The sequence below is a fragment of the Haliaeetus albicilla genome, chromosome 22, assembly GCF_947461875.1.
Source record: "Haliaeetus albicilla chromosome 22, bHalAlb1.1, whole genome shotgun sequence".
Lineage (NCBI taxonomy): Eukaryota > Metazoa > Chordata > Aves > Accipitriformes > Accipitridae > Haliaeetus > Haliaeetus albicilla.
This window is the reverse complement of record NC_091504.1, coordinates 9,412,782-9,427,799: the sequence shown is the minus strand read 5'-3', so window position 1 is coordinate 9,427,799 and position 15,018 is coordinate 9,412,782. Positions and strand designations below refer to the sequence as shown.

At 41.4% G+C, this 15,018-nt stretch overlaps 2 protein-coding genes across 8 annotated transcripts in view; one reads left to right on the top strand and one right to left on the bottom strand.

Moving 5' to 3' along the window:
- VASN (vasorin) overlaps nt 1-15,018 on the top strand; it is a 347,445-nt gene that overhangs the window by 39,634 nt on the left and 292,793 nt on the right. The window lies entirely within an intron of this gene.
- CREBBP (CREB binding protein) overlaps nt 926-15,018 on the bottom strand; it is a 98,880-nt gene continuing 84,787 nt past the window's right edge. For all 7 annotated transcript variants that reach the window (XM_069809744.1, XM_069809746.1, XM_069809751.1 and 4 more), the window contains 8 exons: nt 14,670-14,820; nt 13,681-13,827; nt 13,133-13,246; nt 12,532-12,697; nt 10,931-11,098; nt 7,582-7,743; nt 7,022-7,303; nt 926-5,341 (listed from right to left, as the gene is read on the bottom strand). In XM_069809744.1, the coding sequence (XP_069665845.1) occupies nt 3,173-5,341; nt 7,022-7,303; nt 7,582-7,743; nt 10,931-11,098; nt 12,532-12,697; nt 13,133-13,246; nt 13,681-13,827; nt 14,670-14,820 (3,359 nt within the window). In that variant the 3' untranslated portion in view covers nt 926-3,172. The remainder of the gene's footprint in view (nt 5,342-7,021; nt 7,304-7,581; nt 7,744-10,930; nt 11,099-12,531; nt 12,698-13,132; nt 13,247-13,680; nt 13,828-14,669; nt 14,821-15,018) is intronic.

The following is a 15,018-nucleotide window of genomic DNA, read 5'->3' as shown; positions in this document are numbered from 1 at the left end:
CATGAGTGCTGCAGGCCGATCTCTGGCTTGGTGGGACAGTGATGAGCAACCGAGAAGGTGAACCTCAGCTGGTGCGTCTACAGCAAGAAGAAACACGCTCACAGCCTGCTGTGGTAGCAGCACTGGTAAAAGTCAGGATAGCCAGCAGGAGAGAGTGGAACATGGTGGACAGGTGAAGAAAGGAAGAGCAGAAAATCAAGTTTTTCAGATTTAAGCACCTTCTTCCCCTCCAAAATTCAGTAAGGCAGAAGGTCCTAGCCACCCCCTCTGGTGATAAAGATCCTGCACCACTCACCAGTGCATTCTTGCCTTATAAATTCTCATGTTTCTAGGATGCTGTTCCTTATTGCCAGTACCTCCCCCATCAAAACATAGGCAAGGACGTGAAAAATCAGATGCCTGTCCAGTCTTCAGATACGCTGAATTTCCTATCAACACTCAAAGGAGACTGGAGTGAAGCCCCACCAAGACTGTAGGGGCTGTATATCAAGCCCAGCCCCTCCTCCTGTTTGCTTCACGTTCCTTAGCTTTGCACTTCCCTTCTTTCCCTGATAATATACCTGCTCTTACCTAAAACAATTGCTCCAGCAAGCTGGGATTATCAGATCTAAATTTATCCCTTGCTCCGTGCTTTCAACGTACTTCAGGTTGTACTTAAAACTATTCTGGCATTTGCTTCCCACCAGGTTTTTTTTTTCCACTCTTCCCCAGGAACGGGAACCCAAGTGAGCTGCAGCCCGAGAGCCACACCACCTCTCTGTTCTCCAAAGAGGACTTGGCTTATCCAAATCCGGAAGCGGTGCCAACGTTTTTAAAATGGATGCTACTTAAGGTATTAGTGAGATTGAGTGCAGTTATCTTAACCTTGGGTGTCAGGCTTCGCTGATCCTAGCGGGCACCAGCCAAGTGGAACCATCCTTCAATCCAAGCAGTTTTACCAGCTTTTATTAGAAACACCAGCACATTTCAAGTTTCCTCTTTTTTGATCACAAATATAGTATTTTTCCTCTTTTTAAGTACACAGCATGAGACACAGCATCAGGGCTTTCCATTTTTTTTTTTTTTTTTACAGCAATTTCTTCTGGACAAGCTTTGGGTTAGTGTTCACTGACCTCAGCCCAGCCCCAAATTTTGACATCTTGAATTGCTGAAGACAATTGCGTGGGCAGATGAATCCAATGGTGGTGAAAAAGGTACAATAGTTAAAAGTTTGCAAGAAAAGTTTAAGCAGAAACCCTCTACAGTTAAAAAGAATGAAGTAGCGCGGCAGCGCACTACTATTTTCACAGTACGGGGATAGAAGTTGAGATAAATTGTTTGCTCTTCTCTCCCCATCCTCCCCCAGTGCTGTTTTCCTATAAAAATGTAAGGCTGGAGGAAGCACTAACTTAATGTGAAAAGCCAAGTGTGCCCAGTGCTCCCCGCTGGAGTGGCAGCTGCTGCCAGGCAGGATACCTTGCTGGGTTTGCTGCAAATCCCATGCCAGTCGCACGTAATCGAGAAGCCTCAAGGTCTGAGTGATGGCGTTTTAGGCTAGTTGTGGTTTTAAGCTCACACCTACACTGGGAAAGTTTCCCTGGACTTTTTAACTCCAAGAAAGCAATTCCTTGCGGGGAGGAGGGGTAAGTATCCCAGAACATGAGGGCATGGTGACAGGATATTAAAGGGAACATGTACATGATTTGTTATTTTTTATTCCACAGAAAACCCTCAAATCTAGACTCAGAGTTAACAGCAGAAAAATAGTGTTAAAGTCAATAGGTTCATATTTTACTGTAGACTAAATAAATTAGCCTAGAATTAACTCAATACTCTCTCTATTTTCCTTTCATTGGTGATCCTTCTCTAAATTAATGCAGTTTTTAAAAAGCAACGGCTATTAATAATTTATTCCAGTTAACCCTTATGGATGAACACCTGCAAATATTCCATGTATGGGAAACATTCCCCTCTCCTCTCCCTCCCCGAAAAGGAAACAATCACTAAAGGGTGTTGTAAAACAGACATGCTACCTACAATACTCCATGTATCGTGCCACTCCTATCGATGCCTCTGGCTGCTCTGTGTAATGAGTGAATAGTCATAGCTATGTCTTACAAAGAACATGATCAAAAAATATATAAATAAATAAAAACCTTAAACATTCTTACATGGATTTTAAAGAACAGAATACATGTTAAAAACTTCAGTAATTTATATCAATTTTAAGCAATACTTTATATACAATGGAAAAAAGACATGCATAGTCCAAATACAATGTTGAAAACAGCATTTTCATAACAAAAAACCCAAACACTAAGTGTTAATACCATGTACATGAATTCAAGAAGGACCACCCTTTTTGTCTGTTGCACACAGTTTATTTAACAATATGATATTATAAGTAAGAAATGAGTTTGTTTTTTTTACCATTCTATACAGTGATTGAATCTTCTTGGATTTTCTTATTTATAGTAATTATAGCGCTTGCATGATTTACACTAGAATTGCTTTTCCTCATTTCAAGTTTCACACAGAAGAAAGAAAGAAAAGAATGCTTCTTCTCTATTCAAATCAGCACGGTCTAAGAGTGATCATCCCTATTTTCATCTAAAACCAGTTTTATCAGAGAAACAAAGCAACAATTTCTACATCTGCAAGACAAGGATTTTGGCATTGGCCAATGTGTGTTTTTGTGTGCAAGAGTCAATTCCTATCTTTCCAGGGGTAATACTTCAAATGCCTGCAGAGTTCACTATAGAAAAAAAAATCTTCCCGCAACATGTCAAAGTTACCGGGATACATTACAATGTTGCATTATTTCAGGAAACAGTTTCTGAATATTATTTTTTCTTCTTTTAAACGCAAATGTTTAAAGTCTTGAAAATACAAATAAAAAATATGAATATAATGAACTTGTTTTCCCCATTAAAAAAAAGGTATGAGTCAACAGCAACAAAAAAATAAAAACCAAAAAAACCCACAAAAGAGACCAGATATTTTAACCGCCTGGCTTTAACAAAAAAATATATTCTTTGTATTGTTTTTTTTTTTTTTTAAACAGCAATTCATTCTTCCACATGTAGGAAGCAGCAGTTCCATCTAGGATTCAAAACAACCCAGATGTCTGAATTTTCAGTACAAAATGTCCAAGAACACGAAAGGAAAAAAAAAAAGTGATGCTCCCATAATGCTACAAACCCTCCACAAATTTTTCTAATGTGTCCCCGGTGGTGTCACCGACCAGAGACAATTCGTTAGACAACGCACTCCTGTTCGGGGTGTTTAGTTGTGGAAGCATTGCACTCTGTTCTGGGTTGCCCAAGTGTCCCTGATCCATGGAGCTAGCCATAGTAACTGCGAGTCCTGGGTGGGGGGAACCAGTCTGGGGAGAGACGTGGTGAGGTGATGGTTGGGGCTGTATCCTGGGTGACGGGCTGGAATGTGGTGGCTGGGACTGGGGACGGGGAGACTGAACGGGTGCTGGGGACCGCACCTGGTTGCTGAGGGAGGTGGCGATCTGCTGGCCAGGGAGATGAGATGCCTGCGGTTGTCCTGAGAGCATGTGCTGCTGTGGGCTCATGGGGTTAGGCTGGCCGGGGGACCCTATCTGCTGCTTCATCTGCTGCTGTTGCAGGATCCGCTGCTGCAGTGCTTGCTGGATGTTGGGAGTGCCGTCTGCCCCCATGCCGGGCTGGCCCATCTGGTTCAGCTGTCCCATCTGAGCCATCTGTCCCATGGACCCCCCCTGTATCGATATATGCTGTTGCATCCGCTGCTGCTGCATGGCTTGAGGGTAACCTCCTGGTCCTTGAGGCTGCTGGAACTGGTTATGTCCTGCCATCCCTCCTGCCATGCCAGCCCCTCCTTGCTGCTGCTGCTGTTGCTGCTGCTGCTGCAGTAATTGCCGCCTCAGTATTTCTCTGTACTGCGGACTCATGTTTGCCATGCTAGGGTTGTGGCCAGGGTTCATAATGTTTATCGCTTGTCCCTGGGGATTCATAGCTCCTATCCCTTGCTGCTGGGGAGGAACGCTCGGTCTCTGCACTCCTGCTTGCATCGCGTTCATGTTCTGCAATCCTGCTTGAGCGTGCATGCCTGGCTGTTGCATGCCAGTCTGCGGCTGCTGCATCCCAGGCTGGGGCTGTATGCCTGCTTGCGGCTGCATCCCAGGCTGGTTAGCCACATATTTGGCTGTTCTTTGCTTTATAAAAGCTGCCATAAGCTGAGGGTTGGATTTAAGGATATTAAGAACCTGCTGTTGCTGTTGCGGAGAGCTTGGTGATTTCAAGGTCCTCAGTAAGTCCTGAAGTGCATTCGGGGGGATGCTCCGCGGTGGCTGCTGCACGCCTGGCATCCTTGGCCCAGCCACTGCTTGTGGCGTCGCCATTGGCATAACCGGTCTCGCCATTCCTGGCTGCATTGGTTGCTGCTGCGGCATTGGAGGTGACTGCCATTGTCCAGGTTGCATGTTGGACATCACTGGACCACTTACAGGGTTGGGCCGGGGTACATTCATGCTGACTTGCTGCATCTGGTTCACTGAACCCACTGTCGGGTTTACTAGTCCTGGGCGACCAGGAGGCAAACCATTGTTAATGTTGTTGACCCTGTAGAGCTGCTGCTGCTGCTGGGCAGCTTCTCTCTCGATCTGCCGAGCCGCTTCCACTGCGGCTGGTGGAGGCTGAGCCGGAGGTGGAGGTGCGGAAACCGGGTTTGTGGGTTTTCCTGTTGAAACAGTAGTAGGGGGCTGAGTTCTCGACACACTGGGAAAGCCAGCCGGTGACATACTTACAGGGGAAGGCTGGGGCTGGGGAGGAGGCTGCGGTGTTTGTGGTGTACTTGGCTGCTGTGTAGGGGTACCAGGCGTTGCTGAGGTAGGAGAAGGCAAACTTTGCTGAGGCACGTTTCGGGTGTTCATGGTAGCCATCCTTCTGCGCATGAGCTGAGCCTGCTGCAGGCGATGCTGGATCTGCTGCTGTCGAAGTTTGTGTTTGATATTGAGACAGAATGGCACAGGGCATTTGTTCTCTTGGCAGTGTTTGGCATGGTAGCAGCAAAGAGCTATGAGCTGTTTGCACACCGGACAGCCACCGTTGGTCTTGCGCTTGCAACCCTTGGTGTGCTGGACAACCCGTTTCATCTTCTGGCAGGATGGCAATGAGCAGTTTGCATTGCGGCACTGACAGGCATGGACAAGGGACTGAATGCAGCGCTGGATGCTCAGTCGTCGCGACTCCTGGGGGCTCTTTGACTGTTGCTCTCCTTGGCTGTTGCTTTCATCATCCAGACCCAGGCCCCACTTAACCATCTTGTGGTCATGGCTCTTAGTGTTGTAGCAGTTAATGCAGAGGTCATAGTCCTGAAAGCAAAGAAAACCCAGAGTTCAGTTGTCTACAGAGCACTAACCATACCAGCAAAAGAGCAGAAGAGCAAAAGAGGTGCTAGGTGAGCAACATGAGCCTGGTGTGGAAACACACTTTGGGTTTCAGTGGGTACAAACACAAAGAACAAAAGCAGGACAACAGCCACGTGCTGCAAGCAGCTGCCAGTTTCAATTTACACCTGTTACACCAAGGTAGAGAAGCAGCTGCATAGCCTACAGAGATAGTGGGAGTGGACCTTTAGGGGAGGGAGTGCTGGGCAGCTGAGGGCAGAAGCTACATCAGCTGGCTCTGCAAAGTGAGCCTGCAATCACAAGTCTTGACTACAGTAACAATGCAAATAGGGGCTGTAATTGTGTCTTCATTTTATTACATGAAAAAGTCTTGCAGGAATTGGTTTTTTTTTTATTTTCCCCTTTTGATGACAGGAGCTGTTTACTTTTCTGTGATGTCTACTGATGTACCTACAAAAGGAGGGCTGAAACCTCCAACTAGTAAGGTGAACCTACTGTCACTGCCTAAAAAATAGGGTTTGGCTCTCCATTTATCTATTCTTAGTGCAATTACTGATTAATAATGACTACCCTGAAAGATATATATATTTTTTTTTAATCTCTAGAACGACCCTCAAATCAAGTGCAAGTTTCATGCTAAGACGGACACTTTTCTGAAAACATGCTCACGCACCCACATTTTCACTGCTCTGTCCTTTTTTTGCTGGAGGAAGGGCACTCCCTTATACCCAGAAGAAACCTAGAGGCCATACCTCCTTCCACCACTTAACTCCCCCAGTGTGTATGATCCATTTCCTGCAGTCTTGCCTCAAGAAGCCCTTTTCAATGCTTTCCTCGGAGGGATTAATTAAGACTCTTCGACCGCAAACCTGGCAATAACTTGCAGTGTAAGAACTAGGCTGCACTTATTCAGATTTTTTTTTTATTTAGCTACAGCCAGAGGTCATCACAAGCCCTCTAGAGGCTACCTTCTCCTCAAGTCCACCCGTACAACTCCATGCATAATTGTACTCTAACATAGTTCAGCGGAAGCAATCTGTGCTGTAAAAGGACTAGTCATTAAAAGCATTGAGCCAGGTTAAGAAGCAATTATTTGGTCTGATCTGAAGGGCAGGTAACCACTACTGCTGGGCCAAAGAGACAATGAAGAGTTGCGGCAGCCTCCTCACCCAGCTTTGTGGCAGCCAGCTGCACTCCTTACAACATGAAGTACCACATACAAAGCAGCACAAAAGCTACCTTGCAGAAAGGTACGCTAACTTCTCTCGTGGACATCCACTTAATGTGGATGAGCTAAGGCCCTGCAGATTCAGACTAGCCTGATGCAGTCACACCCTATGACCCAGTCCTAAACTTCTTTAAAATTAAGTTAAAACTTGTCTATGCAGAGGAACCATAGTGGAACAAATGACGCAGCAGTAGCCATTCCAGAGCACCCGCTCTTTCCATGTCGAGAAACTAAAGGCACTTGTTCTAGAAGAGGTACCCCACTGTGGTCATTACCTTCCCTTAAGGCTTAGCAGCCCTTTTATCAGGATAGGCTTAATTTGGAAGAACTTTGGGCAATATAAATTAAAAAAAAATAAAAATCAAGCTCAGCTGTAGGGCAAGAGAGAGCAGAAGTCTCTGGTGATATACACCTACCTCACAGACAGTGCAATGCCACCTTGTTTCCACATGATGTTTGCACTCATTGCACGTATAGACAAAGCGATCCTGCCCTTGAGTATGTAGTTCTACCAGCATGCAGAGTGTGGACCACTTGGATCGGCGTAGTGAGGAGAACTCCCAGTGCTTATCTCTGGCTAAGGTGAGGAAGGCATCTCGCCCATCCATCAAATCACAGCTAAGTAATGGATCAGGGTCCACAATGGGAGGCAGAGTGTTAATTACAGGCCCAGCATGTAAATGAATCACAAAAAAGACCTGCAGATAAATGGGGGGGGGGGAGAGGAGAGGAAATAATCAATGAGGTTAGATAATCTTGCAGGAAAAAGCTCATGTTCTGTTGCAGTAATGGTATGCTGCAAATGTTATCTAATTAACTTAGTTTAGACTAATCTCTTCCAATATGTTGTTACACAACAGAAAAATTCTAATGCAATCACAAGCTTTACTCCTCCTGATTTTTCAGTTCTGAATACCATCATGTCTGGATTTAGAGGAATAAAATCTTCTCTTCATGCAGCGTATTTTGACAGTACCTCTTTATGCTTCTCCATAGTGGCATACAGCTTCTGAGACAGATCATTGGACACATTTGGCATGCTGGGTTTCTTCTTGTTAGCTCTGCTGATGCTACTCTTATTCTTGTTGGTTTTTTTGTTGTTCTTTTTCTTAGCATTTTTGCTGTCGCCCTGGCTTCCCTGCAGTAAATGCATAGGAAAGATGTTACATTTTATAGAGCTCTCTCCTGTTCACTGTAGCTGAAAGTGAAACACTTCTGCTGTCAATAATAGAACTTTGTTCCAATGCCTGCAAATCGGCCATAGTGTGTTAAATATATCCTATCTTCCAGGAAAAATCAAAAGCCAAACTGGCAAACAAATTAAAATGTTGTTTAAAAATAGATTTTTAAAGTATGCATATACATTAAATAATTTTTATCTTACACTTCTTTTTCCTTCTCAAACTGTACTTCAGCTTCCACTGCTTGCTTTACAAGATCTTACAGATATACATCTTACAGATGATAAAATGAGTTACAAAAAAAAAAAAAAAATCCAGAAGTGCAGTATTTTGCTTTGTTGTGCATTTGGGGTTTCACCTACTTGCTCAAGCTCTGATTTAATGTTTGTTTGTTTGTTTTTATTGAACAAATTTAGGGCTAGTACACAGATAAGAAATGCAGGATTTGAAACTAACAAAATACATTATTCTCCATCCTGAAGACTTATGGCTGCATATACAACTCCAAAAAAAAAAAAAATCCCCAAAACCTTCACTTGTGTGTAAGTTACAACAACATAGACCACAGTGACCATATACTGAATACCAGATGTAAGTAAAGAGGGTAAAAAATAGCAGATGATGCTATTTAGATGACCTGTGAAAACAGAAATAACTTTTAGACTTCTCATGTCCTTGAAAAATAAAAACCCAAGCTCTCAGCAGGGAGCTTGCCACTCAGTAAAAATTCCCTCTCTAACTGCTAGAATGTTGGTTATCATAATATTAAAGATAAGCTACTGAAATACTCTGAGAGATATATATATATATGTACACACACGCAAGAAAGTTTCATGAACACTATGTACAAGCAAACACAGGGTTTAGCCGCAAGCCCATTTATTCAAAGAAAACAAAAATATTTCAACTGAAGAAAGCAATTCTAAATATAGACTGTTGCCATCCTTCCATTCCATTAATTAGGCTTAGGTAGGAACTCCCTGTCCCATCTTGGGTTTTCTGTAACTAATTTTACCGACTTTTTGACCAAACCTGTCTGGAAATTAAAATTATTCTATTTTATGGGAAACCAGACAGAGGTTTAAGTGATTTGAAGGTATTCAGAAATGAGCTATTGTATGTTCCCACCTTGACTTCTTTTCCCCAAAATTTCTACCACCCTAATAGAATTATGGCATGTCCTCCTTTGCCTATGCATTCTAGAGCATCAACATAGATTTAAAAATGTAAACACCAAAAAGAAGAATAGATTAAAACTTAGCTAACAGTATAAATCTGTTTTCTTTCTACTCCACCTTCAGCAAGTTTATATTTGGTCAATTGTACAGAGCTATTCCAAAATGTTTTAAGAGGTTGTAAGATTGTTTTTGTACTACTTCCTTTTTTGATAGCATTTAACATACTCAGCCAGTTTTGCCACAGATGCCGACAGCACAGTTTACTCAGTGAGCCTTGTCCCTTCAGAACCTTTTTCAAGAACTTCTGAATATTTACCACCTCTTTAGACTCTCTTTAACTGATACTCACAGCATGTGTTGACTTTTAAGAAGCCTTCTCTCCACATATATGAAGTTTAGGACTAAGAATTTAAGAACAGATTCTGGACAGTCTCAATACAAGGCAAACTGCAAAGATCCATCAAGTGCTTCTACACACGGAGATCCCCATTGCCGTGCATGGTTTCCTCCAGAAGTGACAAGTTTAGGTGACTGCACTGGATTAGTTCTCATGCTTTTAATTTCACTCCTTTTTCTAAGCCAAGCGGCAAAGACCACACTGTTACGTTTTTTGTTGCATTCTTTGATGACATCTTCAGCAACCTGGATGCAGATTTTGTTCCCCTGCTACCCCAAGCAACATCAATGGCATTAAGTGGGGACATAAGGATGTTAACAGTCAAGGCTGCATCTTCTCACTTTAGGCAGACAGCTTGTGTGAGTTTCACAGTTAGCTGTTCTGGGCTTTTAAAAACACCTTTTTTCCCCCTCTTAGATGTAGAGGTTTACACTGGTGTTTTCACTGGAAGGGCATGCTATGATTTACTGAAAGTGATACTGTTAGCAAAGGAGGACCGCAACTTAAATTCCAAGCCTTGTCTTTCAGTTACTTTTATACTGCTATGTTTGTTGAAATACTTCAATATTAAAAGTTACATTCAGAAGGAACAAGGTGAAAACTATTAACTTTATGGTTCCATAAAAAAACATAGCAACAAACTATGTTAGCTTTGATGGAGGTGCTAAGGTTTAACAGAAAGAACTTTCTGACATAATGAAATTGATGGATTAAGGTCTGTAACTCCAGATCAATCACACATAATACATACTGTATGCAAATTGTCACAGCATCTAAGCTGAATGCAGTTTTTTTCCTCAGTTAAAGCTTTTGGTTTCATCTCAATCTGCTAGACTTCAGGTTTTCCTACTACATTTATTTTCAAAACACCTTACTGCAAATCACAAGTAAAAGGGACAGCATAAAAGTGCTAAGACCATTTGGTTACAGATACAGTCAAGACAGAAATAAAAAACCAATAATGAAATTCAGGCCAGGACCCTGAAAAATTACGTTGCTGGGTTTTTTTGTTTGTTTGGTTTTTATACACGAAGACAGAATGCTGCTGAAGGAACACCACCATCAGGATCGACATTTCACACTAATGCAAAGCTTGCAATAAATACCTTTAAATTTCAGCCCCCTACTGTCGCAAACGACTACAAGTACCTTTGCTTAAATAACAGCAAAACTTAATTCAGCTTTGAAAAATACAGCATCTTTCAAAATGCAAATACTGAAGGTGATCTGCAAAGGTGTGAACCAGAAGCTCAGCCAAATGACTGCAAGCAAATGTAGCAGTCATAATGCAATCCAAAAGTAGCTTAACACATTTCTCTGAGAACAGAGATGCTGAACTAACATAACTGACTTCTGATTCTGTTAGAAAAAAACCCACAAACCAAGCCATCAGTGTATTTGTTATGCAAGAAAAAAAACCAGAAATGCAGTTAAAGGGAGTCCTGATTTAATGTCTGATGTGAATGACCTTCTTTTCTAGTTTACTGGATGTGAACTCTCTAATTTATTAAAGCATTAACTGTCAGCTTTGTGAGCTAGAAGCAGATATAGCATATAAAGTTAACTCACCTCTGTTGTTTCACTAGCTGCAGTACTTTCTTCCTTTTTTCTTTCCTCCTCCTCCTGCTCCAACTCCTTAATGCTTTCTTCTAGCACATTGGGCCAGAAATCACCTTCAAAGTAAGGCAGCTCCTTGGCACTTGTCAGCCTGTCCTCAGTTGCTTGTTTGAAGATGTCCTGTTAAGTGTATCACACAATACCAAGAATAAATAAATGAAGACCCCTTAAGAGAGGGAAGAGAACCAGAGACATGATCAGTGCTACACTGAACAGCTGTGCCTCACCTACAGTCCATGGCCCACTCCTGGCAGCCCTCCTTTTCTGGGTGCAGCTCAAAAACTGGACTGGCAATATAGGTAACAGCCCACTCCCTGTTTCATCTTAGAAAGAGACCTGCTGAAGCTCTCCTGAACCTCCATCATGCAATTGGTGCATGTTCCTGACATGATGGGAGACTAAGATACCCCTGGAAAGCATAACAAACCCCTCCCTGGTAACTATGCCAATTAAAAATGAAGCCTACACCACTTAGTTTTTCCTACACTGCTCCTGGACAAGAGCAGGAACTGTTCTAGTGACAGCAAGTGCATCTCATCCAGTCCTTTCCCTTACAAATTTGAAAGCACGTAAGCACTTCAATGCACCATCATAGGTGCAATAAGCCCAATAGCTGCAGGAAGAATCGCTGAATGCACCGGCCAACTATTACACACAGGAATATAAAGTCTGGGTGTGGGAGGGGGCCTGTGCGCAGCCTGTGTCCTTCACTGACTGCTGACTGAAGCTCTGTAGACCACCTGCCCCGAAAGACTAGGGACCACTGAGAGGAACCAGTATTCTGAAAAGGAACAGGTACTTTATACAGTTGTTCTGGAGGTGGGTTTTTTAAGTGCATTGGGTTTAGCAAGCACATACAAGACTAGCCCATTTTCTTCTTCAGATTCATTTCAAGATCACCTTATTAGGAGACACGCAGATTTTCTAGCTCTTTGCTACGCCAGAGCAGATGACAAGGCTTGCTATACACTGTTCTATTCCACACATTTAGTAACTGTCACTTGCAATCAAAACATCATTTTCTTCCAGCTCTGTCACTACCATTAAGAAATTATTGTAAATTTTAGCATGTAAGGAGTGGCAAATGCTACCTTTGCCATCTTTAACTTATTTCCTTGGGTACACGTGTGATATTCTCCAATTATGAAAATCATCTTTTTTCTCTTCAAGTGAAGAAGCTGTTTCATAAGCAGATTTTTTTGATTTCACATTAGTAGGGTCCAGTATTCCACCTGATCCTCCAGAATCACCAGAAGCAAGCAACTTCTATAAACCTTAACATGCTACGTTCTTCCTTGCCTAAGAAGATTGCAGTGAAAGACAAGTACACAAAGGCAGGCTCTTGCACACTCCTCTTAATGCAGAAACCAAGCCTAAGGAATTTTTAGTCTCAAAGGCAGAATCTCTGGAAAAATCTAAGAAAATGAAGACACTAGCCGAGAATAAAAACCCTTGTACAACACTACCACAGTTTCATGCGTTATGAAACAATATTAGCTACTTTCAAATGAAAAGCCCATAAAAATTCATTCAGGAAGAAAACAGTAGCAAACCTTGTAGTCATGAATGATTCTCTCAGCAAATGCCTTGTCCAGCATCTTCTTATACCATTCTTGCAAACGTTTGGGTTTGGGTATTTTCTGATCAGGCGGATGGCAATGAAAAATATAGTCATCTCCTTCACTTGGGGGACAGGCCCAGATGTGTCCTGTCACATACCTGCGTTTCACACACAAGAAAAAAAAGTCTTAACCATTTTGACTACGATCTTAAAATTAACTGAGATAAACTGGGATATAAGTTCAGACCTCTGGCTTTTTTTTTTTTTTTCTTTATTTTTTCTTTGTAACAAAGATGCTGAGGCAATAACCTCTATTTATACAAGAGATGAGAAAAGGCCCAGGATATAATAATGAAAATTAAACATCAAGTGAACCTCTGATAGAAAGAATGATATGCTGTCAATTTAAGAATTCTAACAACAGAAAAAGCACCTTAGGGATAAAATCCAAATTTCTCTCTCCACTGCAGAAAAGGCATGTGTTCCACATACCTCAGAGAGAGACACTATCCCAAGTGAAAAGCTACTTGGCAACCTGGATTTAAAAAAAAGCTAAGAAAAAAGATTTCTTTCTTTATAAAGTTCTCACTTACCCAAGTTTCTTCACGTACTCCAAATATCCAATGAGGATTTCATGATAAACTGCAGTTCGGAGACAACGGGGGCGGAAGAAATGAATACTATCTAGATATGATATGTATACACGCCTATATAAATGAGAGAAGAATGACAGAAAATCATGTATGGCTAAATGTCCGTTTTGCCTACTGAGAACTTTTATACTAGATACATATACAGCCATACTGAACAAAAAAAACAATGATGACATTTTAATGGATATTTAAGCATCTTAACATGGTATAAACCATTCTCAAAAGCAAAAGATGGGTAGCATTTTTTTTAGACAGCAAGACCATACATCAAGAGGCAAAATTAAATACAGAATACAAAAAATTGTAACATTTTTGTTGTGATACTTGTTTTCCCCTTCAAAGTAATCCGCAGTCATACAAAATCTGACTTATTTGTGCCACAGAATTAAAACATATCTCCCAGTCTTCTGTATTTGAGACTAATTGTCCAGTGAATGTAGCAAAGTGTTCTCTGTGCATGCACCACCAGTAGAGAAATGAAAGAGTACCTTGTATTTGGAGGGGGGCAATCCGAGCCATACTCCTGTACATGCATGCCAAAGAAGCACACATCTACGCCGTCTATCTCCTCAAAAGCAAACAGAGCTTTGGTACGGTAAGGGAAAGATTCTGACATCTCACCAGAATCCACAAATCTGAAGGAAAGGGTGGTAGGGATAGGAAAAAAAAAACAAAAAAACAAAAAAACAAACCAACAAAAAGCCAATTAATTATTAAACCAGTGCCCTACCAGAATGAGGGAATTCTTTTTAATCTTATTTTTAACTCATTAGAAACATTTATGCAGAAATTAAACAGGGTTTGATCAGAGCTGTATTAGAACAGGGAGTCCTGTTACTATTAAAACTCATGGAAAACATTTTCCATATAGTTAACATACAACTGAACAGGCAAGCATTGGGTACAAGAGCATCCTCAGAAACCACAAGCCTTTAAATATGTTGTAGAGTAGAAAATCTGATGCATTATGATGAAGTGATGTCACGTAAACACTGTCTTTATGAATTAAAGCCAAAATACTTCATAGGATAAAACTTTTAAGCTTTTCATTTATGATTAAGCAAATTAAAAATAACTTCTGAAAGCTAAAGTATTTATAAAAACACAACAAAATGAAGGAACAGTAAGGAACAGAATCTCAGCAACTGTTCTGAACTAAACTATGAATTCTATAATGCTAACCAAAATGTGGTCAGACTCTCTCTCAAGATTTAGTAATACAAAGTCATAATATTCCAACCAAACCCAGGATGTCCCCACTACCCCCCCAAACAGTCAAATACAATGGTCACCTCCTCTGAGTTCATTTACTGCATACTGCTTTTTTTACCTTTCATTATCTTACTCATACCTAAGTTTCAAAAATGTGCAAAGGGATTAAGGTGCAAATTGGCACAGTTTTGCAGTATTTATGCAGGGAGACTTCAAAATAAAAAAAAATATCAAGATCTCATTTACTGTAATTAATAGAACTAACCTGGATTTCATTCCTGGTTTAACTTCTACTGTCTTATCTGAACTTGCTACTACTCTGACAAAGACCTCTCCAGCTTCAGGATGATTCTGTCGCCGCAAAAATTTGTTTACTCTATCTTCCAAATGGTTTCCTAAACGTGTAGTCTGTAGCCCTAGAAATGAAGAGGGACAACATGACAACGGAAACATTAATACTGGAGAAATCGCTGTTAAGTTCAGGGTGTTACCATGCTCGTAAGGTCTTTCAGTTTGCTTCTCTGTATAGAAGTAGGCTTTTTTCCCTTTGTTTTACCTCCATGTGAAGATTTGGTGGTTTCATTTATGCAGCCAAAATTAAAAAAGCAAAACCA